We start from the raw sequence: 27927 nt of genomic DNA on the forward strand, positions 1-27927 counted from the left end.
CTCTGTGCTCCTTTAGTTTTTCACAGCAATCGTTCCCAGACTTCAGTTAGTACAACCCCACTGTTAAAATCAAGACCACAGAGAGGGGATTTGCCATGAATTCTCATCCACAGCTTTGCTTCTGCTGGATCTAGATTTTAAACACACCATCAACAACTGGACTTCTGTGGGGGTCACACCCCACTTGGAATTGTTATGGTTTCACAAGCCCCAATAGGTTTATTGCTCCCCTGCCTGCAACCAGGATATAAAAATATACAGGCAGTTGTATTTTAAAGGCCAACTCCAGTCTTATTGAACTTTTGTCATCATTTTTTTTAATCTTTTGCTGCAGGTGAAAATGAATGGTTTTTTTGGAACACCAATTCTATTGCATTCCTGTAGCACCTCAGCATGTGCTGATAGTACACAAGTCCTGGAAAAATGTATAGTATGAAAAAATGACCATTCCTTCTACCCCTCCACACGTTGCAACTCTTTTAAAGCTTTTAAAGATAGTGAAAGTATTAAATACCATCTGAGCTTTGCTTACTGTAGATAGAAAAATCTCTGAAGAGACAGTGCCTTGAAGTTCAGGCAGAAATTTCTGAGAAAGGGCAGAACACCAAGAACGTGGGAGACGTGGCAACAAAAGAAAAAGTGAAATGGCATGTTTTCTCATGTATTTAGCAAAGCAAACTACTGCAAATATCCTTCCAGTGCTACCTCCTGACAGGAAGCTTATCAATGTTTGATGTGTTGCTGCTGAGCTCATTTACATAATTCTGATGCTGAACAAAAAAGAAGAAAAAAAGATATGGCATTAGCTGTTCTGCTTCATAAAACCTCCCATCATGGCAGTGTAACAATACTTCAGCTTGTAAAACTCTGCTGTGCATTAGCTATTGGAGAAATGCAGGGGGGCAAGTGAGCTCATTACTCAGGGCAGAAAGGTAGATAAAAAGAAAAAGATAAATCATTTTAAAGTTGGTGGTTTGTTGCATTTAGCATGTACAAACAGTATTTTGAAATGTTTAAAGGATGCAAGATCTTCTTAACATGTGACAACGGTTGAATGGTAAAGAAATCAGAAAGGTTCAAAGTCTTCACCTGTCACATCTTCCAAGGCTGTCCCTACTGAGGTGGCAGGTTTCTCAAAAGGATGCAATATACACAAAAATCAACAGATGTTTCATCTTTAGTGAGCTGTTCCTGCCAAGAGTTTTTCTACATCTTCTTTTAGTGTCCCAACCAGCCCAGATTCAAAGAGGTCTGCCTCGAAAACACAGCCTCCAGGGTCTGGGGAGAGGTGGCATGAAGTTGCTTTCTGGGCTTGGACACAACCTCCCAAATAGATGAAATGAGGGAGACATTGATTTTTGTTACCACAGTCATGTTAGTAATGCTGGTGGCATATTTGGGGATTCACTGTGCTGAAATTCTTGATCACTTCCCCTATTCATGTCAGTGGCATGGATACTTACTGACTGGTCCAGGGCAAGTTGTGCAGAGCCAGTATCTGAGATACTGCTGCTCAGGGAAAACTGCAGCCTGACAACTAACTGCATGTAAGTATGTTTAAGTCAGGTATTTATTTTCAACAATGTGTCTGCCCAACAAAGCACTCTTCTGTTAAAAGCAAATTTCTAAGAATCACACTCTGATATAATTACAGAATTTGTACTATGTAAAATTTCCAATTAAAAAAAAATCATCAGAAGACTAATTTGCAAAATCTCCTGTAAGCATGCAAGATTATTTCCTGATTTTTTTTTTTTTTTTTTTTGTCTAAACCTGGAATTCTACAGATGTACTTTCTGCATTAGCTTCAAAGAAAAGGAATGCAATACTACAAAGAGTTGGGTTTTTTCTTGTTTTTCCTATATACACACAAAGCTGGGCAATCCTTAGAGTTAGATACCACATAAATTTACTCAAGCTAATAGTAACATTCACTTATTTTGTTAGTTTAACAAACATTCCTGAGCTAATTTGCCTAGAATATCTTTGCAAAACAAACAACCTGAAAATGGTGTAAGCAGTCAAAGTAAAACACTTCAAACATTTGAATGGATTTTATCACAGATGGCAGAAATTTGCCTGTAAGGTTATTTATTCATTCTCCGGCACTACTGTTCAGGCAAAAGTTGCCTCTGGAACAGAGACAAGTTTAAGTTATTTTCATTGTCTTTTAAGACAGTTTAAATGGAATTTATTTGCCTTCCTTACTCAGCAAACTGGGTAAGAGGTCTAGCCCTTTCAATGCTGTTGTTCCAGTTTTAGAAGAGAGAGGCTATAAAACAGGGGTGCATCATTAAAATACCATAGCTGGCACCTCTCAGAGGCACAGGAAAAGAATATTCACTGAGTAACACATTATAAATTATAATTGAGATTCAATTCTCCCAGGGAGAAGAGAAGGTAACTTGTCATTTGAAGTGTTGTGAGTTTCTGAGAGTGGACTAGGAATTTAGAGGGTATAATGATATCATTAAGAAATGCCCTTGCAAAGCAAGCAAAATTATATTGTGCTGTTTCTTGAAAACCACAGGAACTCTTTACTGTTCTGTCAGCAGCAGTTCAAAGAGCTATGTGACCCCATTAACATTCACTCAGGCATGTATAACAAATTGGAGGGGGGAAATTTCTTGAATAGTTAATTATATTTGGTGTGTTTGAATACCTAATGCTGTTAGCCATGTGGGCTCAGCACCACAAAATGCATACCTTGCACACCTGGTTTACCTCACAGCTTTATTTATCTTTTCATATTTAGAGGAGAAAGCAATAACAAAGGTAGAGAAAAAGCAGGGAGGGAGGGAAATGGAAAAAAACTAAATAATGGCTAGCTGATCTGATGGCTGTGGCTAAACTGATCTAGTATTTGCAGTAGTTCTGCTTTGCGTGGAAATTGTTGTTAGATTACCACATATCCACGGTAGGGACTGGGTAGGAATATGTGGGGTGATACACTATAAGCTTAAGCCAGAAAGTTGCAGAGAAACTGAGTTTCTCTCAGTTTCAACAAGAGGCAGCTTTTCTGGCCAAACTATTTATTTATTTCTGTGTGAAAAGTTGTGGGCTTCTTTTAGAAAATGTTGACTTTTTGTAGAAAAGCTTAATTGCAGAAATTCTGATGCAGTATCTGACTGGGACTGCAGCTTGGCTGATTTCTTCCTTAGTCCTTTGTCAGTCTGGTTGTCCAAGTGGCTCTTCTACACATGATGCTAAATGACTACAGACAGTCTCCATGCTGCAGTGATTGTTGACTCACCTTAAGCAAAGACAGTGGCCAGCAACAGAAACTGAGGTTTGCCCGGTTGTTTATGAGTGCACACGGTCTCTTTTTAATTAAAAAAGTTTAGGATTTGTCTGAAAATATGGAAGGTTAATTTTTTTTTGCATAGTAAAATAATTAATTTTCTTTTTCAGAGAGACATAGTAGCAGATATTGTCTCCAATGTTAGCAGAAAGCTCACTCACATTGATTAATTAAGTCCAAACCTTTATCTGTACCAATTCATTAATTTAAGTTACAGTACAGATTCAGGAATCCTTACCTCTTTAGGACTGTCCCCTCGCAGCTTTCCTCACACTTAGCAATAAGTTTCATAAATTATATCAAATTATTTGATAAAAGAAAGGACCATCACAAGGAGGTAAATACTGTCTATGCTATACTGAGGAGATGTTATTTCCTGAGAAACTTTTAAATTCAGGTTCTCTGTATTTGTTAATGAAACCTAATAAAGTTAGGATTGCCAGTAGGAGTCTTCATGAAACTTCACACAGAAGTTAAGAGTAGGACACTTTGTAACTACTGCAGATGTCCATTTACATAAGCATTCCCACTAACCCACCAGAAACCTTCTCTTCCAGACGTTGAGCACATGCACTACTGAGCACACTTCTACTAATTCAAAGCTGCTTCTAAATTCTCTTTGAAAATAAAAGAATAAGATTTATATTACCCTATAAGCCTAGGCAAGCTTGAATTCTATTTTCAGTTTATTGAAAGTTCTGCAGTTATCCTCTGTAATTCTTAAACAGCGATCAAGTATTTTGCTCATCACGTATATAGTCATACTTCTGCCTTTATTCTGAAAAACTGTCAATTTGATGACATTCTAAATGTATGTGCTATTTGAAGAATATTTGCATTGTAATTGTATTTGTGTTAGCTATGCTTTTTTTTAGCTGCATTTTCATTGCATGTAGATTGGAGTTGATCAGAAAGGCTTATCCTAAGTGGAAATTATTTTTATTACACTTCGGCCGTGCTTTAAACTGGTTCTACTGCAAACAGTTTGAAACAGTGGGAGTGTGCTCAGAGTGAAAAGCAGAATGCACATTCAATAGTCTAATATGTGTCTACCAGAAAGGAATGCAAAACACATCCTGAAAGAATCGTAGGAAGGTTTGAATTACAGGGCAGTACAGCTACAGGAGAAATTTCCACTGAAATGCTTTTTTCCTCAAAAAATGCCTATTTGTCAAAATCAAAGCTTAGTGGGAGGCAAGGGTTAGAGAGGAGGGGAGAAGGAAGTAGAATGAATTTTTCACTCAATGTTTTCATCTTTCTTTGGAAGACTGCAAAGTTTGAGATGTTTCAGGTTGACATTTTTGCATCAAGGAGCCCCTGCTATTCAGGAATGCTTGTTTCAAGTGTTAAGTTCTACACCGTTAAGTAGAGACATAAAAACGTTTGAGAACAAAACAGAGTGCTTTAAAATCACTAGTCAAAAAGTTCTAATTGAAGTGCAAAATTTCCAAAAAATGCTCAGATGTTGAAGGACATTTTCCACAAGCCTGGAAAACTCTTATGAAGTGGAAAATCACTTCCTGCCATGGTGTAATAGGGGTGGAATTACACCCTCCATCAAGGAAATGGCAAAAGTCCCATTCACATCAGTTAGGACTTCACCTCAAACTTAATGAAAATATTGTAGTCTCTTTTGGCCATATTGACCATACACATATTGACCATGCAAATATGTATGACCATACAAATTATTGAGGAATTTATAAGTTGCTTTGTTTAGGAGGACATAATAATAATAGATGAGGCTTTAAGAAGAATTTTTATGCGTGGTAGAAAATTCCTGTTTTTCTGCACATAATAGGAGTCAAACAACAAGCAGGCAAATGTTTCTCAAAATCATTGCCTTTCTGCAGTATTGTAAAATGTTACTGTCTGCAGCTCTTTGTTAAAAACTTCCACCAGAAATTATTACCTTGCCTAGAGCAGCAGAGCGGACAGTGGGAACACAGAGCCCTGGCGAGCCCTCTCCTGCATCCGCACAAGCCGAGCTGCTAGCTCTTGCATGGCAGCAGTCAGGGACCCAGCTCCACTGATGCAGCACATCCTTGAAGGCATGTGCTGAAAAGGGGACTGCGAGACGGAGGTGTGAGGGGACAACTGATCTTACACTGCCAAAGCTGTTTTCCCGGGGGACGTGGATTTCAGTCCTGTAGTTGTTAGTGAGGCTCCAGCATGAATCGCCTCCTAAAGAAAGCAAAATCCTTACCTACCTGTGCTCAGGGGATAATCCATGCCACACATCATGGTGTACAGTCATATCGTCACTCCTCCTCTTGTTCTGACCGCCTCCATCTCCCTACCCACATGTACCTCCATCGCCACTCCACATCTCAAACAAAATAATACCCATTCCACCGCTGTTGGCACATAGCTCTCACTGAAATGTCACTACTGTATCTTTCTGGTCTAGCCTTGCACATGCACTCCCTTCTATATTTTTGCATAATTGATTTATATATTTCTCATAGCAAGAAGGTATCTGTAGTAAACACCCTCTTCAGGAACCTTTCACTCAGTTTTCATGCTAAAAGGGAAAAGGCTTTGGGGATCGTAAAAGAAGTTAAACACTTATTACAGATGCATCACTCCTGAAATTCTATGAAATTACTGAGGACAACAATAATGTACCTTAATGCAAGTACATTTGGCCATGTTCAGATTTTATGAGAGAAAGAAAGGTTCAAGATACATGAGCTACTTATGCATGTGTTGGTGGGAAGGTTAGAACATGGCTGGTGTTAGCTCTAGCTGCCTTTTTACTAGCTACCAGTAAGAAACAGCTCCTTTCTGTTCTAAGAAGACTTACTGCAATAAACTTTCCCATTTCCTTGCTGGGGCTGAAGGAGTATTTTCTTCCTGTCTAACTCTTATCAGCAACTCGATGAGACCTTTACTAAAATGTAATAACTGGCATTAAAAAAAGACTTTCCACTTCATCTATCCAGCCTCTCGGGCTGTCTACATTGCAGCTTATCCTTTACTCACAGCCAAAAGTCCCAAAGCATCCAACTGGCAAACATGGCTGGGCTGATCAATTCTACTAAGCAGTTAATTCCGATTTCAAGTGACAAATGTGAGGCTACAGCCTACTATGCTCTTCTTTTTCCTTGTTCCAGTCAACTCCCTAGTGATGATAGGCACACAATAAGCATAGGCCTTCTCTTGCAGAGAGCAATGTCTGTTTATCTACCTTTATTTTATATATAATGAGTCAATCCCTTTCCTCATCTCCTAAAATTTCAAAGGCACCCTCACTGACAGCTCAGAGAGTACTCACTCTACATATCACAACAGCTGTTGGAGACAGATAGTATGAGCATTTCTGGATGATTCAAACTGACCTTCTTTCAATGGATACTAAGTGCTCACCATTAGCAGTGACTTAATGTTCAGCAGTTTAACACAGGTTTCTAACATGAAGCACATTCTAATATTGAGGAAAAAAATAACTAAAGAACAGATTTGGGAACTTCTGAGACAGCATTTAATGAAAAAAAATTGGTATGCTTTCTACTTGCATATATTGGAAGTTTTTTCATCCAAGTATCTGTGTAAATACGCAAACTTACATTTCATACAAATAGTGGACTTGAAATCAAGAAAGATTTTTTGCTACAGATGTTTGGGACAGCCCATTGTGTCTTACAGCATCTGTTAAATTCTGACCTGTAGCTGTTTTCCAGATGCTGAATGTCGTTAGATCTTGAAGCTGTCTCTTTACAGAAACAGTTAAATCATTCTTACTGGGAGAATTTCTCTATTTTCTTCACAGACCAGATTTGTCCCCCTCTGTAGGGAAACCCGTGTTTATATAGGTAATCTTGCCTCTTGGACATATCAACACACTGTGATTATGACACAGGAGCATCCTGCTTTTATACTCTGAGGAAATTGCCTGTCCTCTGGTAGGCCACTACTAAAAAAAACACTTACCCATACTCAAGGACCCAGCATAGAATATCCCCTTTTCTTTGATTGCCCTATTCTGGGAAAGGTAATGACAAGACTTTTGAACAAAATTCAAAATCTAAATATTTCCTTAAGTTTTTGCTAGTCTTTAAATTCTGGACATAAAAAAAGAAAAAACAGTCTGCTTTCAAGTAGGTTTCTTTCTAACAGGGAAGGGAAAGAGGGACCAATTCTCAGCTACCATAAATCAGCATTACTCTGCAGATGTGCACAGAGCCTCAGCCAGTTATACTACACCAGCAACTGGCCTCAGCTCTCTGATGATTTTTGCTTTTCAGATTTTCAGCCTGAAAGACTGAGGAGCAGCTGAACAAATGAATGAGTGACTTTTGAGTCTGCATTTAGTCTCCCAGAGATAAACAGCTTTGGTGTCTACATTGAGGGGCTTTTTACACTAGGTGCTAAGGTTTTTTTACTTCTCCTTTCCCAAGCAAGTGTATACATGTGCCTATATATGGTTTCACTTGCTTAGCTTCTATTACTGAGGATTTGTTCTGTTCTGTCTTCACTAGGCAATGACAGAGAGCTCTCTGTCTTTCTGTTAATTCGACCTGTTATAAATACCTGATGAGACATAACAGCATCATAGGATATTTATAGCATGGATAGACTTCTCCCTACGCTACAGATTTCTACAGAAACGCTGGCTAGAATAAGTCTTTTTAAAGTGTTCTTCAGTTTGTTATGATGTGGATTCTTACTCACTTTAATTTTTCAAGTAACAGCAGTATTATGTTCAGAAACTCTATCAAAAGACTGGTTGTATCTTACACTTCCTATTTAAGGCATCTTATAGCCTGCATCCTTCATATGACTCGTGAAGAGTTCAGCTGGCAGTACTAAGTCAGTCAAAGAGATCACATCTACCTTGGGTTTCAGAGTATAAATGTGTTTAAGCAAGGAGAGAAGAGTCAGTTCCTTGCACCAGGGTCTGGGCTTCTGAAGGAAAGATCAAGCTTGCAGGGTAGAGGGTTTGGCAAAATCTCCAGATGCATGAGGACTGTCTGGGCTCTGTTCAGATCCCCAGTTTGACCATAACAAAGATTCAATCATACCCATTAACCCGGGTCATGCTGATCCGAAATAGTGTTCCATTATCTCTGCTTGATTTCAACTCTGAAAAAGCAAGAAATTCTAACAATTAAGACAGAAATCAAGTGCTTCTCACCACTCATAATGAAACAGAATATTTTGATCTCCTGATGAGAATTTTTGAAAGAAACATATTTCCAGATTTTTTCCAGAGAATTTTGGAAACATATTTCACCATAATACTTCTCTTCTGAAAACATGACATTGTTCCAGAAAAAAAATGTTTTTCACTGGAAAACTTTTATCAACTCTAAAAGCTCATATTTTTCACTAAGATTTGGAAAAGCAAACAAAAAAATTACATCTTTGCCATAATATTGAACTATGCTTTTTTTCCTTCAAGCTCTACATTCTAGTCCACCTTTTGAGCGTATTTTATATTTTAGCCCTGCCTTCTGAAGCACAACATGAAAAATATTAGATTGTATAAGATAGTGTCAAGAGACAAGTAATCTGCTGCTATAATTTAACTGACATTAAGTTTCTCAATCCCACATAATTACAGTAGGAGGAAATTTCCAAAAAAAAATTTAACTTTTAAAATCTATTGCTCATATTAAAGATCAAAGAGCTTCATATAATTCTAAGCGGGCTGTGTTTTCCCTAATCTGGTATCTCATGCCAGATTTTGAAGTGGAATAACCTCCAATAATGTCCAAACAAACCTGTTAGCTTGATTATCTGACTTGATCTCAGCATCAGAGCTATTCTGGACAAATGTACATTGAACAATTTTCTAAGAGAAGCTTATACAAGGTTCCCTTCTTTTAAGATCGGGGCGGGGGGGGGGGGGTTCAGAAGAATTTCATCAGTACCACTATCTGATTAAGGTCAGCATCATTGATTTCCTTTCATTTCTCTCTCCTCCCAGAAAAAGACCAGTTTGAAATTTCCACTGAATGATGATAAACTGAAGATAATTTAAAAAAAAAACAAAAGAACTTTAATGGGTCTCCTAATGGACATTGTTGGTCATAGCTTCTGTCAGGTTATTACCAATGAAAATCTGGGGACAAATTCCTGTTTGCAGATCTTGGTTGTTCCCTGTTGTTACTACTATTAGCTGCAATGATTGTGAAATTTGAACCAAAGCCCTATTGAACCCTAAAGATCACTCCTGCAGTGATTCATCATTGTCACAAAGTAGGCGTAGGGCTTTTTTTTAAGAGTCACTGTCCTCACATATGTGATTACAATTGCATGTTACAGAATTATCAGAGAAAGAAAGAATATGGCCATGATATAACCATTCAACCTACTTGTTTCAGTACCTTGAGACAGCCTTGGGGCAAGTTAGCCTTGATGTAAGGCAGTACTAGGTACACCAGAGTGCAAACTTGATCTTCAGGTCAGTTTTGAATCCAGCTTTCTGATTTGTGCCATAAGCCACTCAGCTGGGCCTTGCTAGGCAGTGGCCTTCTGGCTTTGTTTTCACCAGAGCAATGGCAGGTGATATCAGACCTTGTGCTGTTTTGAAAGTTTTGGAATATTTCTGGGTGCTGCTGGAGAATTTGTTGCATGTCAACTCAGACTGCTAGCTGGGGGAATTTCTAAATTGATACATACCTCTGGTGTTGGATAAAGCAGAAGCAAAGAGTGTTTCTCTATGCTCATTGTTAGGAGCCCCTAAAATCAAAAGTCCTGTCTGGAGGCAAAACAACTACATCCTCTGAACAAAAAACAACCAGCAGTAAAAAAAAAAGTCTGGGCTTCACTGTTCATCCAGGCTGTTTTCACTGTAACACTTACACTTCAGCCTTAATTCCCATGGTTATCAGAGGTCTTCAAATGCAGTGGTCAGTAGCAAACATCCTGCATAATAAGAAGTGACCTTTTTTTACATGCTTTACCTGCTTCACGTTTGCAACATGGGTTTCTTACCTTTGCCATTAGCCTGTGATGCTTCCAAATTGTTATACCATATGCCAAAAGATCAACCTCTGGTTAACTTAAGCCACAATTAAATTTTTCTACCATCATAGGATAATTATAAGATCATCATGACACACAGAGAAGTATAACTTCACAAAGAGAACAGAGGGGAGAAATACGCTGTGAAGGGGAAAATCTGTTCACATTAAAAGAATAAGGATCTGAAGTCAAAACTCATCAAGTTTTTGGCAAAATAGACTGGCTTTATACACATCTCTTTCCTCACATCTCCATCCACATGACAACCTTCTCTTTAATGTATTGAAACTCGAGAGTTCGGTAAGGTCTAGGGAGTATGGTATGAGCTCAAAGCATACAGTAGCAATTGCCTTGTGATAAAAGAGCAGAGCTCATTAATCAGACACGGTTTAGGCACTAAGAAAACATTTGTCCCTGCACTGCTGTGGCATAATGAGACTTGCCATACTATACAAATACTTGTTTAGCATCTGAACAACTGTTGTTTAAAGTGGAGACATAAGGTTACTTTTAAGTCATTAAATAACATAACTGAGAAACAGAGTAGGTGCCCTGTTGAGTTATAAATAGCTATCTTGTGTGATGCAATATATACAGAAATCCAAACAGAACAAAGAGTAGTATTGAGCAAAATGTGCTTTCAGCCACATGATGATGTAACTCATGCTTCATCTCCCTGAGCATTTACAGGCTTTACAGTATTTGGAACTGAGCATCCTATATAATAGCAACATACTAATCTCTGCAGCCAATCCTATTAGATATGACTAGTGTTGGTCTTACAACACAGGATGAATTAACACATGCACCTGTGTAATGTTTATCCCTGCACTTAGTGATAATGTGCTGCAGTAGCAATTTGAGGGAAAAAATAAATTGAATACAAATGCAAAAATATGAACTGCCAATATATTAATTGGCTTAAAGCAATTTGAAAGTAAGAAAAAATTACTAAATGCATAAATTTAAATTATTAAATACACTACTGTTTATTTTTTTAGCAGTTTTATATTCCAGAAAGCAATGGTCTGAGACACTGAATCAGATGAAAGCTTAACAAAGCTATGGGAGAATAGTTCAGCTATCGCATTAAAATTAGTATTACAGACAGAGAGGTTAGAAGTTCCTGGCTCAGATACCAACATGTGAACATATGGGTTCAACCCCACTAGAAATTGTAAGAGAATTATTTCCCTTCCACACACTTCACTGGACTTACACAGGACTTAATATGACCCAAAATGTCTTCTTAGAAAGGAGGATTGGGATAGCCTTGTAATCTGCCGGTCTGAGGATCTGTACATGCACAGTGGCTTAGTTGTGAGAAATAACAAGAAACTAAAACAGTCTCGATTTTTTTCTGACATCATCATCTCATGAGAGTAGAACCTGACTTTTTGACTTTCAGTGACCTCCAATGCAAGTCATATTGTGACTCTTCTTTTTCTGTATGTAGGTCTTGCCTGCATTTCAATTACATTTTACATAAATTTTACATTAGGATAGCAGTAGTTCTTTTAAAATAATAATAGAACAAAATCTTAATGAAAGTACTTCAACAGCAATGATGAGAGCCAAAAAAACCCATCCCTAAAAAAAAATCCACCAACACTGCTTGCTAAGTATGTGCTTCATAAGCATGAATGACTTGCATCTAAACCTGGTAAATCAGAGTGCAGCTTTCACAACTCCTACAACTTGTCAAGCCTGCCAGTGGTTGGAAAAGTACACATTATCGGAATTTGTACTTTTGAGAGAGAGAGTTATATTTCTACTTATCATGGAGAAGACAACAATAACTTGAGTTTAAATGAGAAACAAAATGGCCACCCACCAACAAGAAAGGCAGCCTCCTTAAATTGCCTAGCACAGGACGTCAGGCTAATGACACAATCATAAGATCAGCTTTAGTACTCCCAGGCTTCGGTACTTCCAGAATCATATTGGTGCCAACAACTGCAAACAAACTGTAGGCAGACAACCTGGCAGTGCCATGGCCAGAAATCAGATGGGATGAAGGCTGGACTGGCCTCTTACGGAGAGTTAGACGTGCAAAATTTGGACAGGCACAAGGACACCTTGCTGGAATCTGATGTCCTTATGAATGTCACTTGGCTTTATCTTCCTTCTGACTAGAGGGTTTTTTAGAACCACAGAATGCTATTCTGTGAAGGAAGGCAGATGAAGTGATAATATCAGCAGGAGAAGATAAAGTATTGTCCTAGGGACTAATTGCACAGCTTGACTTTCTAATTTGTTAGAATAGATGAAAATTCCCCACAAAGGGCAACACAAGCTTAAAACTGCTGGCAGATTTTTCTACTTCATTTTTTAATAATAGCATAAAGTAGAGATAATCATGATCTAATTGTAGACAATTTGTTAGTCAAAAATTAGTTGAACAAATTGTTCTTCCTACTATATAAGTTAAAGTTAAGATACACACACACCAGGGAAGATTATTCCTGAGGTATTTATGACTGCAGGATTCCTGAAAAGTACTAAAAATAAAATGGAAAAACAATGACTTATAAAATCTCTCCTTTTAGATACGGAGATACATGGAACATGTGGTCCTTGAGCAACCTGGTCTAAGATTGAGTCAGCCCTGCTTTGAGCAGAGGGTTGGACAAGGTGATCTCCACAGGTCCTTCCAACCTAATTAGTCCTTGGATTCTGTCAAATGCCCACAATTAATAAGGTTGTGCCAGACTATTTCAAACCTAAAAATCCATCTCAAGTCTAACAGCAGAGAAGGGCTCAGACTTTAGTGGAAAGGACTGAAGTCCTCTCTGAGCACCACAGCTTACCCTCATCCTCAGGTTGCCCCATCAAGCCCCAGCTGCCTTGTCCTCACTTTCCAGCTAACCCCATAACAGCACATGGTTTTAGCTCGCTCCTATTTATTTGCAAGCACCAAGTCGATGCGCAGCCCCTGAACAGTCAGAACCATAATGTAGCAGGATCCTGTGTGACAAATGAAGGCAGTCAGAATGAGGACACAACAGGGAGCCTGTCCTCCCTCTTCCTCATTTCCCTCCGACACAAATGCATCTGTGTGAACACAACAGCGCGCTTCCATCTGCTGAGGGAGCTGCTCTCATCTCCTGCCACCCTCCCTCTGCATACAGATGTGCTTGCATGTGGACCGCATACTCCAGAAGGCAGACGTTGCTGGATTAATCCCCCTGAATTCTCTGATGGATTAAACTCAAATCTCTAACCCTCCTTCTTAATGCTGCAGTAAGTAACACACATATTGGTTACACTGATTTACAGCTGAAATAAAAGCGAAAGGCAGTCAAAATTAAATGTCTGAAAATCAATCTATGCTGTGAGCGGATGGGACACTAAAGCATTCTGGATTATTTTCTCCCACCACCCTTCAGCCTGCCCAGTGCCTACTGAGGCAAAAATCACTGGCTGCAGGAAAAAAAGTTGCAGGTACATGTATAACCCTCCACCTACCTGTAACCCTTCAATGGCCAGTTTGAGGATAGACGGTGTAAGCTTGGAGGCTTGCTTGAAGGAGAAGTTACTCCAATCTATAATTAGAATGAAGCCATTTATCTGAAGCTCCTGATCTTCGATGAGCACTTCCAAGGAGAGTAGGATAGCCCGAAGGATATCTATGAAGGAGTTCCTAAAGCCAAAGCAGGAAAAAAACAAAAAAAATCAGTTGTTGCAGTTATCTTCAAACCTCAAGATACTAAGCTTTACTGTGGATGGGACATGAGCAAGGGACAGGGATTTATTCTGATAGAATTCTTCTGAAAAGAGAGTTGTTTCAGAGGTGTCACTAAAGTGCTCCCACTCTGAAACTCACATTCTTCTGCTTGATGTGATAAGTCCTGCTCACTGGTGGATAAAATAAAACCTGAATTAAATCTTTTTGATTCTTCTGGCATCCCTTATAATAGATTTTAGCTAAGCTACTTTGGGAAAATATTTGTCTGTGGGGAAATGAAATGGATTTAGGCTATCCATTTAAATGCCTGCTCCTTTGGATATACTTTACCAGGTTTTTTGTTTGAGGTTTCCCCCCCCCCCCCCCCCCTTCTTTTCTTTCTATTATAAAGAGGAAAATCAGAAAAGGAAATAAATCGGCCCGATATTAATATAAATGTTTAGGTCACAGCTAGGCTCTCTGGTTTCCTGCTTGAGTGGAGGGAATGATCCAAGGCTTTGCACAGTAACGTTTCACTGTTGCCTTATTTCTGCAAACCAAATGCAACATGGAAAATAGCTGCATCCACTCAAAATGGCAACTCTTTATTAATTAGCAGCTAGCAATAGGCTGGCTGCAAGGCTTCCCTCTGGAGAATAATTAGAAACCACAGAGGCCATGAAGGAGTTAGCAAGTGACAGAGAAGAAAATGTTGAAATGTTTTCTTTAATGTGAAAGTCTGTACTGGGAAGCCTGGGCCGCTCTCTACTTCCATCTCATGCATTTTACAAAAGTAAGAGTTGGACGCTTTAATGACTTTTTCCATACTTACACCCAAGTAAGCTGAATCAGGCCCTCTCATCATCTGTCCTTCCCATTAAGATGATTTACAAACAGCAGAGTCTTTTAGAGAGCAATGAGAAAGGAAAGTTTCAGGAAGTACAGCTTAACCTTCTGTAAAATGAAATTGTAACATACTGCTATTGCAATATGCTTTACTTCTGCATAATTCTCAAATTTTGATGAGGCCTGAGGTCTATTACAGGGAAGGCTCACACCATGTTCTCCCACAGAGATTTTCATTTAATCCTTTTCTGCTGTTTTCTTTAATTTAAAACAAGTCATCTAAGCATACTAGAGTGTTGTTTCAACTTCTGCTTGAGAGAAAAAAACCTATGTGCAGTCAAAACAAACTTCTCTACCATCAAGACCTCTGTCTCTGAATGGCACCAACACATGATAAATTTCTATTAGAAGTAAATGGTGAAGCATTTTCTTATTCTTTCACTTTTGTCTCAGCAGGTTTTGAGTGGAAATGTACATTTCTTCTCTTAAGACACAATCCCTTGAAAAAACTGTTTCTGAATTGTGCCTTTCTGCAAAAGTTAGAAGCTTCTCTGAAGTATAGTTGTTGAGGTAACTTGCAACACATAGAGCTTAAAGATATTTAACTTTGTTGCTGCTGGGTACCAGACCACCCCTCCCTCATTTGCAGTAACAGGACAACCTTGATGTTTTCACATTGTATGGGGAAGCTGTGCTAAACAGACAAACTGAAGGAGTACATTCCTTGGCAATGTAAGGTGAAGGAATACCTATTGGATTGGCAACTGACATTTCTTTTTAGTCTAAATTTATTTCAAAAACCTGTGATGTGAATATACTTCCCACTGCCCAGCTGAAACGGGTGATGACTTTCAAGCAGCAGCGTCAAATTACTAGACTTTCAGTGATGAAAAAAGTGATTGCAACTCTAGACTGTATCTACTTAACATATCCTACACTACTCTACCCCAACATCCCTATTCAAGGGGTCAGCTTTCCACAAGAACTGCATCATGGAAGCTTCCAGAGGTGTGCAGTGACTCAAAAAGTGTCCTCATACACATGCTAGCCTTCTCTACTCTCTTGTTGGCATCAACACAGAATGGTATTATCATTCATGAATGGGCTTTCTGGATAGATTGGGGAAGATGGACTAATCCAGAGTTCAATTTAAGCCCACATTTGTAAATCTTAAAATGAACCAAATACTTGTTTCATGAAGGTGTGAAAACAGGGTCACATTGTGATCAGAACAGGATTAATCCCTCATTTGTGGGAAGAAATTTTCTTAATAGAACATTTAAACTCATATTCATGATCCTGCTACCTCTGATGCTTTTAAAGGCGGTATAACGATTTCAGTAGGGCTGTATGGAAATGGTGCATACAAGGTATTTTCTGTAATCCACTTAAATTCTAAAACACAATGAAATATTTCATTTGACTGAGTGCAAAATGTTCCTCTAGGACTCTATTCTGAGGAATTCCAATCTTTGTTTGCATGTCTACATAAATTACTGGGTTATCAAGCAATTACTCACCTGTACTTCCCTGTACATTCAGTAGGAATTATTTGCCTGCGAGATATGGCACCCAGTTTTATTAGTGTGTAACTAATCTGGCTGTCCCCTGCCCAGATCCCTCCCACTCTCTATGTATTTGCGCAGTTTTAAGACACAGTGTAGGAAATAACTCAAAGTGAATACAAAGATGTTTTTCAGATGAGTACAAGGAGACATGAAAGCAGCGCACAAGTCCTCCAGGTGGGCTGTCTGCCGGCACGCTGTTTTGTGAATGCAGGGTCTGGATAGAAATCAGAGTGCCACTTGAAGCTGAAGCCCTCTGCTCCCTAATCTTGAGACTTTGAGACAAATCATTCAGCTGTGTGACTGATTTGCATCCAAATCATTTTCTATGCATGAACACTGAACCACTTTCTGTTAGTCCACCTCTTTTGTTCCTTTGCTTAATGTTCCCTTCCCTCCTCCACCCCCCCTCCCCACCAGTTTATCCCCCTCACACACAAAAAAAAAGTGAAATAAATTACTTTTACACAAAGGGAAATGTGTAAGGTGCCATAAGGTTTCAGCATGGAGCCTACTGAAGTGAGCCACTAATGAGTTACAAAAGATTTGCACAAGCCCCAGAAAGACAAAAAGGAGGAGGGAGACAGAGTGCCTATATGCCTTGGCTGAATGGAAAGGTACCACAAAAGAGGCTCTTCAAATATGCTTTGGAAAATGGGAAGTTAGCCCAGCAGAAGTTAGTGGTAAGGAACAATAATGTAAAACAAAAATGAAGATGGTTTAGCTGAGGGATTTGGTGGGGAGATTAGCCAAAGGCATAACATGAAAATAAATAAGAAGAAATTATTTAATTATAAGAGGCATAAGCAGACTGTGAGAGAATCAAAAGGCTCGGTGGAGTACCAGGGTGCAATGGGAACAATTAAAGGGGATAAAGACATTGCAGGGAAATTAAATTATCTATTTGCATGTCTCTGCCACCAGTCATTTTGAAGAGATAGATGGATAATAAAGCTGAGGGACTGTTGGAAAATAAAGGGTCAAATAAGACACACTGCAAGAAAGCGATACATTTTGAAGAAGATGATAGCATTAGTACAGGATTTTGACATTACTCTCTCTGAACAGTTAAACACAGGCTCTGTTTTAGGCATGCTAGTGAAATTAATTGGATTATTCAGATAAAAGTATGAACGTACAGAAGTACTGGCAGCTGAAGCCATTAAGGTTGTCTGGTAATAAGCAAAAACAGTCACTAAAAATCCTGCCTGTCCCACAAGACAGCAGGCTAACAAAGTTTGGACCAATGTTGTTATCTTGGCAGTTGCAGACAACTCAGCTTAACATCCCTGAGTTAGTATACAGTAAAAGCCTCTCTCCTGTAATACTTAAAAGGTGGCCAAAGCTGAATAACATTTAGCAAGCTGCAAACATGGCATAGATACAAATCAGGTAAGAGGCCACATCTCGCTTTGTTCCCTCCCCACACAATAAATCACCAACAGAGAGCAGAAAAACATGCTTAGCTTCTAGCAGGGGGAGACCTGGCACTGCCCTGAAAGGAGGATTCCCACTGGGAGTAAAGAACAGAAGAGGAAGCAGAGAGAAGGACCAGAAAAACATCTTCAGGTTGCCCCAAATTATTTGAGGTAATCAAAGCTGAAGAAGCTGGCTGCACCTCGAGTACTGTGTTCAGTTTTGGGCCCCTCACTACAGGAAAGACGTTGAGGTGCTGGAGCGTGTCCAGAGAAGGGCAACAAAGCTGGTGAGGGGCCTGGAGCACAAGTCTTATGAGGAGCGGCTGAGGGAGCTGGGGCTGTTTAGTCTGGAGAAAAGGAGGCTGAGGGGAGACCTTATCGCTCTCTACAACTACCTGAAAGGAGGTTGTAGTGAGGTGGATGTCGGTGTCTTCTCCCGAGTAACAAGAGATAGGACAAGAGGAAATGGCCTCAAGTTGCGCCAAGGGAGGTTTAGATTGGATATTAGGAAGAATTTCTTCACCGAAAGGGTTGTCAAGCACTGGAACAAGCTGCCCAGGGAAGTGGGGGAGTCACCATCCCTGGAGGTATTTAAAAGGCCTGTAGATGTGGTGCTTAGGGACATGGTTTAGTGGTGGACTTGGCAGCATTAGGTTAACGGTTGGAGTCAGTGATCTTAAGGGTCTTTTCCAACCTAAATGATTCTATGATTCAATGAAAGGCTTAGAAAGGGAGATGTGAACAACCCAGCAGATCAATGCTGATGGAGGAGGGACAACTCAGGAAGGAACATTTTTAATTGTTCCCACACACAGCCAAGGTATGCTGTTCATGGAAAAGCCCTTGGAATCCAGGCAGCATTGGGTTTTGAACTGATGTTCATAAATCATACTAAGAAGTCGTTTGTTTCAGCAGATTAAATTCTACTTTCTGCTCATGAAGTGTTGATAAGACCCCCAACTTCTGTTAATGTGTTCTTAGAAAACACCTGGTTTTTTTTAATGCATGTATTTATTTTAGAAATTTAAAACTTACCTCTGCTGAAAAAAACCCTGGAAATTACTGACATGCAGTCCTTGGGGATTCATGTCTTGTTTCAAACTCACGATCATGAGTAGCTATCCTGCCTCTCTGGCATCAGAGGGAAATGGGAGTCAGTCCAACCACTGCAAGACCCAAGATCTGATTTTCACATTTTATGACCTTTTTGTGAGGAAAGACCCTTCATATGGACCCTGCCCTTGGCTGAAGAATAACCAGGAAGAATAACTGCAAAAACGATGAATCGTGAATAAACATGGTGACTCACTTGACTAATCCTGCACCAGAGAAGATGAACAGTCAAACAGAGGAGCTCACAGCTGACTCATGCGCTGAAAAGGGCTTGTTTGTCTCATCTGTCTGAGGTCTGAATAGCGCATATGTGCACAGAAATTAGCAAGGCTTGTCTGCGATTCACAGATAAAATGGGTTCCATTCACAGCAAATGTTCACAACAAATGTTTTGACCAGCCGTGGGTAACTTTTTTCATAGAACAATTCCAAGCCATTTAAACTCATTAGCTGCAAAAATATGAATAATTCACCAGCATGCAAACTGGAGAAATTCTTACACAATATGAGATTTTTTTTCTTATTTTGTAGGGTACCAACCCATTCTTTGTCATGCCCAATTTAAGTTACAGATTTTATTTCTCTGTAGAACCAGAATATATGCACATAAAATTCCTACTTGAGTAAAACACAGGTTGCATTAAGTTAATATCATAGCTCCAAATTATTCTTCTGTCACATCCAGCATAGCTATCTTTGGTTGTTCCGGTATGCCAGCTTCAGACAGGCATGGCTCAGGTTTTGTAATGAAAAGTTAGCAAGTTTTTCCCCACAGCATCTGTGCAAGTCTGTAAATGAAATTCCCAGGTAACTTTACATCCACGATAACAGACTGGATAGGTAAGTGTACTGATTTTTATCTTCAGAAGTGATTAGTCCAACTATGCACTGGATACAAAGAATAGCATAGACTAAGCTGAGACCTGAACTGTATCTAACAACATTAGAAATCCACTGCTTAGCTTATAACTGAACGGAGGCCAGTCACCCACAGATATCTGGCTGGCTTTGAATTCCTGCTTGGAGTGAGCTGGAAGCCTCTGCTATTGCCAGTGAAGGGGAAATATACCAACCTGCAGAATGAAAATACATGGGTTTATTCTTTTATCATGCAAAAATTGCCTCTCAGTGGCTTTCTTAAAGATATAAAAACATTCCCCTTGTTATGTTTCTGCTGGAGGTTCTATATACAAGTATTATGAGTTTTTTTGCTGTCACTTTCCACTTCAGTTGAACTCCATAGCAACCAATAGCCCCTGAATTACACGCTCCACATTCAAGTCTGTGTTACGAATCTCCTCCTACATACACTCATTCATATTGTGGGCACCCTTAGCAAATGAATACTTTGTCCCTGATGTTAATGTGACTGCTCAAGGACCCTTTCTTATGTGCAATTTGGCTGATAAACAGGGACCTTTGCAGCCCCTGTGCTCAGGGAGGCAGAGTGCAGGTGGTGGGGCTCTTCGGACCCCGGGTGGGACCAGCTTCCACCAGAGACATCCACAGGGGAATGGGGAGGTGACATTTGCTCGTCCCTTTGCCTCAGCCTAGGGATGTGTCACACCATCTAGGAGGGAATCAGTCCAAGATAAAGGATAAAATTGTTATCCCCTTGAGAGCTCAAAAAATCCCCCCCCAAGCTCTCCAGAAACTTGATCCCAAATGGAGCAGGCAAGCAATTGCAACCCAGCACAGCACAAGCTTAGCAATCGCACATAAGGAGTCCACTTGGGTGCAGTAGGGCAGCCCAGCCATCAGGCTAATGCTTTGGCTGGGCTCCAGGCAGAGCGCTCAGCACCACACAGGGTGAGGCCTCTCAGGAGCTACGTGCAGCTCTGCTTTGCAGCCTACTGCTGAAAGGAAAGGCCAGAATTGAATCTCAGGTGCAATATCACTGTTCCCCTGGCTGTGGATTTCTTTTATTCCTTGAGGAGTTAAGTATTTCTGAGCTACACGCTGGTGATTTCCTTGCCTTTTTAGTACCCAGAGCGATGTCATGCTTGCACGCTGTGCAAATTTCTCTGTTGAGAAGGAGTAAGTGACAATCACAGGCAGTGTGTTATGATACTGTAGAAATTATTAAAAGCCCTACACTACAGCCCCTGCAATCAACAGATCAATTCTACACAGTCACTGCAGTAATTTGCCTGGGTAGTCCCAAATGCAATGTACCCCGAGAGGAACATGGGGAAGATGGGCAAAGAGGACATTCCAGCATGAGCACAGTCAGGGAGTCTGTAGTGGTTTCAGGTTAGTGGTCTCCACTGTTAGAAATTGAGGAGATGACACGTGGGAACAGACTGATGGTCACAGCTTAGGATAGTGTTTGAGAGGTAGTTTTTAATCGCCTATCGTGATCCTACCGATGTTGTGACACTGTTCCGTCAAAGAACAGCTGTAGTAATAATGAACAAAACAAATGCTGGTACATGAATGGCTTATGGTTAGCAGCATTAGGATTGATGACCTCTGTTGTTTTTTTTTATTCTGTGTGATTGCATAGCCTTTTCTTATTCTCTCTTGGCACTGCAATCCATCCTTACATCACACTAAGCTATTTGCTCAATTTCTTGCATCATTGCATTCCACAAGTTAGTTTTTCATTACAGAAAGGGAAAGGATTTTCTTCTGAACATTTTGAAGCTACTGCTTAATCACAGAAAGCAATTATACAGCTCCTTTGTTCTGTTATTAGAAGGTACAAATGGCATTACCGATTCAGTCTCCCTGCTGTCACGTTTTCTCTGTATGATTTCACTGTATCTCCTCTAGCTGTATCTCTACTGCATTTTCAACATCTTTCCATTTGAAATAGCCCCGGACTTTTTGCTCCCTTCTGATGTAATTATTTCACTTGTTCATAATGCTGATTAATTCCTTTCATTGCTCTTTTTTTTGGACAGTTATATTTTTTACATCCCCTTCTTTTTGAGATAATACAATTGTCCTGGTTTCAGCTGGGATAGAGTTCGTTTTCTTCCTAGTAGTTGGTACAGTGCTGTGTTTGGGATTTAGTATGAGAAGAATGTTGATAACACACTGATGTTTTCAGTTGTTGCTAAGTAGTGTTTAGACTAAGTCAAGGATTTTTCAGCTTCTCATGCCCAGCCAGCAAGAAGGCTGGAGGGGCAAAAGAGGTTGGGAGGGGACACAGCCAGGGCAGCTGACCCCAACTGGCCAAAGGAATATTCCATACCATATGATATCATGTCTGGTATATAAACTGGGAGGAGCTGGCTGGGATGGGTGGATTGCTGCTCGGGGAATAACTGGGCATCAGTCAGTGGGTGGTGAGCGATTGCACTGTGCATCACTTGTCTTTCCTGAGTTATATTTCACTGTCTTTTTGTTATCTTCTGTGTCATTACAATTATTATCATTAATAATAATTTTTACATTTCAATTATTAAAATTTTCTTATCTCAACCCACAAGTTGTACTTGTTTTTAATTCTTCCCATCCCACTGGGGAGCAGGGGGAGGAGGGAGTGAGCAGCTACATGGCTTAGTTGCCGGCTGGGGTTAAACCACAACAACAATATGTAAAATGAATTCAGTATTCAAGATGAGTTTGGAATATCAGCATACATAAAAGAATATCTTATCTTTTCCTATTTATTCTCCATCTCATTCTTAATGCAGCCTAACATCTAATTAACTTTTCTGACCACCACTGCACAATAAGTACACTTCTTAATTGTGCTGTCCATAATGACCTGATGTTTTTCTTAAAAGGTTAAAAGTAATTGAAAACCTGGAAGAAACTGCATAGGGTTAAGAGAGGATAAAAGATCTGCATACAAGATGTGGCCACATATTAAAATACAACATGTTCTTGCACTGCACTTAGACTTCTTTGCATAATGAATGTTGCTTTTCTAGGTCATTCTGGAGTTTTCCACAATTTTTTCTAATCTTCACTAACCTACACAACTTTCCATTTACTTTTTGTCACATCACCACTTACCTCACCTACATCTGCCAAAAGGATATTACTGCAAGGCCTTATGATAACATAATTTTGCCACTTACAAATCATACTCTCTACCTGAAGTATCAGGGCCACTTTTATGTGCAAGGCAAGAATTCACCTGTGTATTTATTAACTTTTCTGAGAAGGCTTTAATACAAACTTCACAGGAAAATTTTTGATTAGCTAACTAAATGGTATATTTACATATTTTACCTTAGACAATTCTAACAAAATTATCTAATTCCCCCTTTGGTTGCAACCAGTCATTCTTACAGCAGACCTCAGTGATGACTATATCAAATAGTAAAGTTAAAATCAAGTAACTGCTGACCAATGCATATACTGAGTGCTAAGTTCAGAACTACAAAAGCCATATTACCGTTTGTGGATATTCAAACAGCACCTGGTTGCTCACACAGCACTCATCAATCCAGAAAGCTTTGAAAAATGCAGCAGAATGCCTGGAAGTTCACTCAGAAACTCACTTTTCTCTATCTCTGTTAGAAAGTTTAACTGTTCAGCTAAGAAGCAGACTCCTGCGTGCTTGAAATTACAGTAATGAACTTTCAGCCTGTAACTGTAAGCTGACAATGAACCCAAAAGGTATGCATGAAGTCACTTCTTTCCTTCTAGTACCTAGTCTGAAATCTCAATGAAGGTCTAAGGTCAGAGAAGAAATCTGGTCCACCTGAATCTCAGATTTTTAGAGCCACAGATAGTGTACAATCGGTTTGCTTGACAGATGAGAGTCAAAACTTGCCTATCAAAGCAGCCCATATTTTGAAAAATATTCTGATGAAGGGTCCCTTTTTCTTGTGTATGGAATTATGTAAGGTACGTTTGATTCTACCGGCTGAAAAAAGTCAGAAAAAATCATAGGAAAACTGGAAAACTAAGTGAGGCCAGATTGCATCAAGCTCAAGAAATGACGATCTACCCAGTAGGAAGATCAGAGCTGAGCTGATCAAGGTGAAAAGCCACAGTAAACTGGGACTGAGTTGTAGGTAACGCCCTGTACATGAAATTCCAGACACTGTGCGTGAAGGCGACAGTCGGGCAGTACTATGTCCCTAACAAAAGCATAACATGAAGAAGAAAAAGAAAAATACAACATTCCAGTGGACTTTATTAAGTCAGTGTGACATCCTCTTTGGCCTGTGTGAAATGAATGCACACACAGAGACAGACTGCTGCAGACCTCGCAGTAGTGGCATGTCTAGAAATGGTTCACATGAAGATGGTGGAAAATGGCCTGTGTATCTTCATTGGCAAGATCATCCTGTGGTATCTCCACATAAAGATTTATAAAGCAGTTTTGGTATCACGAGATGGTATAATGGAGAAACAGAGAGACCATGTTTTATTTCTCCTTTCAGGAGGAATGAAAGAGAAAAGCAGAGCAGGTATGGGCAGTGAACAACAATGCCACCAATGAAAACAAAGAAATAATTTGCAAAGAAAGCAATCAGAAACATCACAGTCTTACAGCCTCTCTCCAGTAAAAATGGCATTTTAACTACCATAATATAGAGGATGATATAAAAATGATGATGTTATTAAAAAGCTTAGAGAAGCTCAGCGGTCCCTATGCCTGTCTGGCGGAGAGCATATTAGTTTTTTTCTAGAACAGCAAAAACAAACTGATGAAGCCATGTGGGATGTCATCACCAAAGGCAAATAATCAAAGTTGAATCACCAGAGATATTCAGTAAGAGGTTATCAAGACATGAGAAGAAGAAGTGGCAAAAAAAATAGAAATGCAGGTATATCTTAATAAACAACTAAAATGGCTATTAAATCAGGCAAATAAGCATATACCTATGCTTATGCCTGTGCTTAAATCTGGACAGTGAAAGTGGCAGACATTAAAAAGATGTACAAAAGTGATTTCAATCACAAAAAGGGTTATAAATTATTTTAGTTGGAGCTCTTCAGGGCCAATAAAAGACAGACATGAAAATATTCTAGTAATTTCTTATAAGCAAATGAAAAGATGTGTCAAGCATTATATATCAAAGAGGTTTCCCACTGGAACAATAGGCAACTTTGATATAGCTGACAAGACAGGGGAACTTGATATTATTGATGTAGAAATGATCATTGGGGAACTCAAAACAGATGCTATAAAGATTCATAAGACAGCAGTCTAGGAAAAATTAACTGCAGATCTCTTCAGAAACAATGACAACAAAAATTTGCTATAATGATTCAGCTGAGAAGGGCAGAAGGACCAGAAAAAAATGAAATTGTGTAGATTTATGAAATAGAGAAGACTGTATGGGATCATGATGCTGCCAGCCACAAAGAAACTTCTTTGCACAGTTACACTGAAAAGAGTATGCAGTGCCCTGAAGCTCAAGAAAAATGAGCAGTTTTCACCCTAGCCACTTTTGACATGCAACATTGCTGAAGACAGTGAAGGAATGCATAGCAGACACCATTCCCCCTAAAAGAGCAGATTGTTTTTCCCAGAAATCCACTGAAAGTGTAAATGAGAGATATCTGTAGAAGACTCCAGACTTTACAGAATCCTTTATGGAAAAAAACATGATACGATCCAACCAGCAATGAGGAGTCTGGTCAAATGTTACCAGTGGAACTAGAAAAAGGTATCTCTTCTTACTTATGTTTTCCAGGTTTGACTCAGACTTCATTGGGTATCGGACCTCCCAGGTGGAAAGCAGGTGACAAGAGGTTGCTTTGGGAGATCTGGATTCCACAGACACATGACTCCCCAATATGTCAATCAACAAAAGACTGATAACCAAATTAATTTTATAACTACCAAGTAGAAAACAAAAGTTATGGAAGACACCATCAGTTTGAATCATACTACATTGTAGGAGAAACCTTAGGAACTAGTGCTGAATTCAATTCTATGGGCAGTATGAATGACAACTGCTTCTGTAATGATTCCAGTGAGTGAGCCAGCCATTTGCTCCTTTTGAAGGGGAATTACTGAATACAGAAATCAAGTATCATCAGCTCTATGCTATGTATCATTGCTAGCCTTTTAGTAAGTGTATTTTTCTATGGATGACAGTAATGGAGCAAAAGAGGTCAGCCTAAAGGAAGATAAATATCCTTTTCTGTGGATTGTACTACCACTTATGCAGAATAAGTCAAGTAAGAGGAACAAAAAATGTTCAGATCCAGAGACACCTACAATCACCTGATACTTTGCAAGTGAGGAAGTGAGCTTTCCTGGGATGTTTGGGGTTTCTTTGACAAAACAGTCCTTTGGCAAGTTCTTTTTTTTTTGGGGGGGGGGGGCCTTGAAGTTGCAAAATACAGTTTTCTGAGAGAATTGCAAGACCAAGGGGAAAGAGGTGAGCCTAGAAGGACTCCCTGAAACACAAAAAGCCAAGTGGAAATTTTTCCAAAGCAGCAACCTTAATGAATTAATGGGACTGGCTGAGTTCATTGAGAAATACAATAGCGTTTAGACTGGTTTCTTGAAACAGATGAAGTGATTATGGAACAAAAATATTAAAATGTAGGTTGCAGATTGAAAATTAGAAACTGCCAGGATTACAGTTGCTCTTAAAATGCTCTGTGTGCAGGATCAGTGGACAAAATAGGCTGTAATCAATTTTTAAGTATGGTTTCATATACTATAATCACAAATGGAAAAATTAAACATATTTTAAAACTCTAAGACCAGTACTTCATAATTTTTGAGTACTTCATTTTCTGTGAATGCAGTGGTTTGGTACATAATTTCCCTATTTTTAAAAAAAAAAAAAAAAAGGAAAGAAAGGAAAAGAAAAGAATGGGCAATCTACCTGATGCATTTAATCAATGCTTTACTTGTATTTCATTATCGGGATTTGTAACTTTAAATTTCTGCAATAAACTCTGCCTTTTAACCAAGATTACTAATTCCATAATCCAAAAGCATGAAGGCTTTTTCCTGGATGGGACAGGATGGATCTTTGTGTCACATATTTACAGCAGCGGTGTATAGTAACTGTTTAAGTTGCGATCCCAAAGAAGGCAGAAGTAGGATTGTAGAGCCTTGTACTGAATATACGGTAATGGGCTGATAGCTCAGCCTGCTATCGTCTATTCCCCTGAAGCCAGTACAATTTTTTGATACATGCCAATTCTCAGTAGAGTACAAATTAGTGTTGCAGGTGCAGTGTGGTCCTTGCCTTAGAATAGTAATGTTATGTTATTATTTTGGCAGACTATCAAATTTTCTCAGGATTTGCCAGTGAAAAACAATTTAAGTGATTTATAACCTATTAAAATTCAGTTGAGTTGAAAACAGAATTTCGTGTGAATTGCAATGTTAGGAATTCTGAAAGAGAAGTTTCATTAATTTCTTATTACACAAGTTATCAGCAACCTCCTAAATCACTCTAACCTCTGTACAGTAGAGTATGCTTATATGTGTGGATGTTTAGTCTCTGCCTTCCGGCAACCAGTGTTTCATGGTTTGCTGTTTCTGGGGGAAAGGGCTGCAGTTTAGGTTTCCTAAACAACTGGAAACTACATTGATCACGTAATGTTTTATACTCTTCTATTTCTGTTTGTATTGCTTTTTATTGTGAAGCTAATATAATTTTTTTTCACACTTCTAATAAGAATTCTCACATAGTCAATACAGAGAATTACTGAAGAAATGTGGTTAATTGAAGTCACTACTCTACACTACTCATTTAATTATAAATAATTGCTCACGGAGCAACATATGTAACAATTAAGTACAGAAAATAATAGCCAAAATTTTTGTGCTTTTGAACTCAATGCACAACAATGTCCTGCCAGACCTCACATTGGTATTTGTAGGAGGTAGCTCTGGAACCAGTTAGCTGGAAAAACTAGGACCTTTACTCCAAACACAAGCAGTAGCAATCACTTCAGTGAAGATACAGACAGCAGGGAGGGCCTGTTTTGTCAAAAGTCGGCAAAAAAAAGGCAGAAAAAAGGATCAGTAGAAATTGCCACAGCAAGTCTAGTTACATGGCCTTGAGAAAAATGCCAGGAGGAAAACTTCAGTATTAGAGGTTAACATGGAAGTCTTGAACAAATAAATCATCCCTTGTTCTTTATTTCCTCTTGTTT

General features: G+C 39.2%; 1 protein-coding gene across 3 annotated transcripts in view; it reads right to left on the reverse strand.

Moving 5' to 3' along the window:
* The window catches only part of CLVS1 (clavesin 1), a 107220-nt gene that overhangs the window by 53671 nt on the left and 25622 nt on the right, over positions 1-27927 (reverse strand). For all 3 annotated transcript variants that reach the window (XM_030012268.1, XM_030012269.1, XM_030012270.2), the window contains one exon: positions 13742-13916. In XM_030012268.1, the coding sequence (XP_029868128.1) occupies positions 13742-13916 (175 nt within the window). The remainder of the gene's footprint in view (positions 1-13741; positions 13917-27927) is intronic.

This window comes from Aquila chrysaetos, chromosome 4 (assembly GCF_900496995.4).
Source record: "Aquila chrysaetos chrysaetos chromosome 4, bAquChr1.4, whole genome shotgun sequence".
In the NCBI taxonomy this organism is placed as follows: Eukaryota; Metazoa; Chordata; class Aves; order Accipitriformes; family Accipitridae; genus Aquila; species Aquila chrysaetos.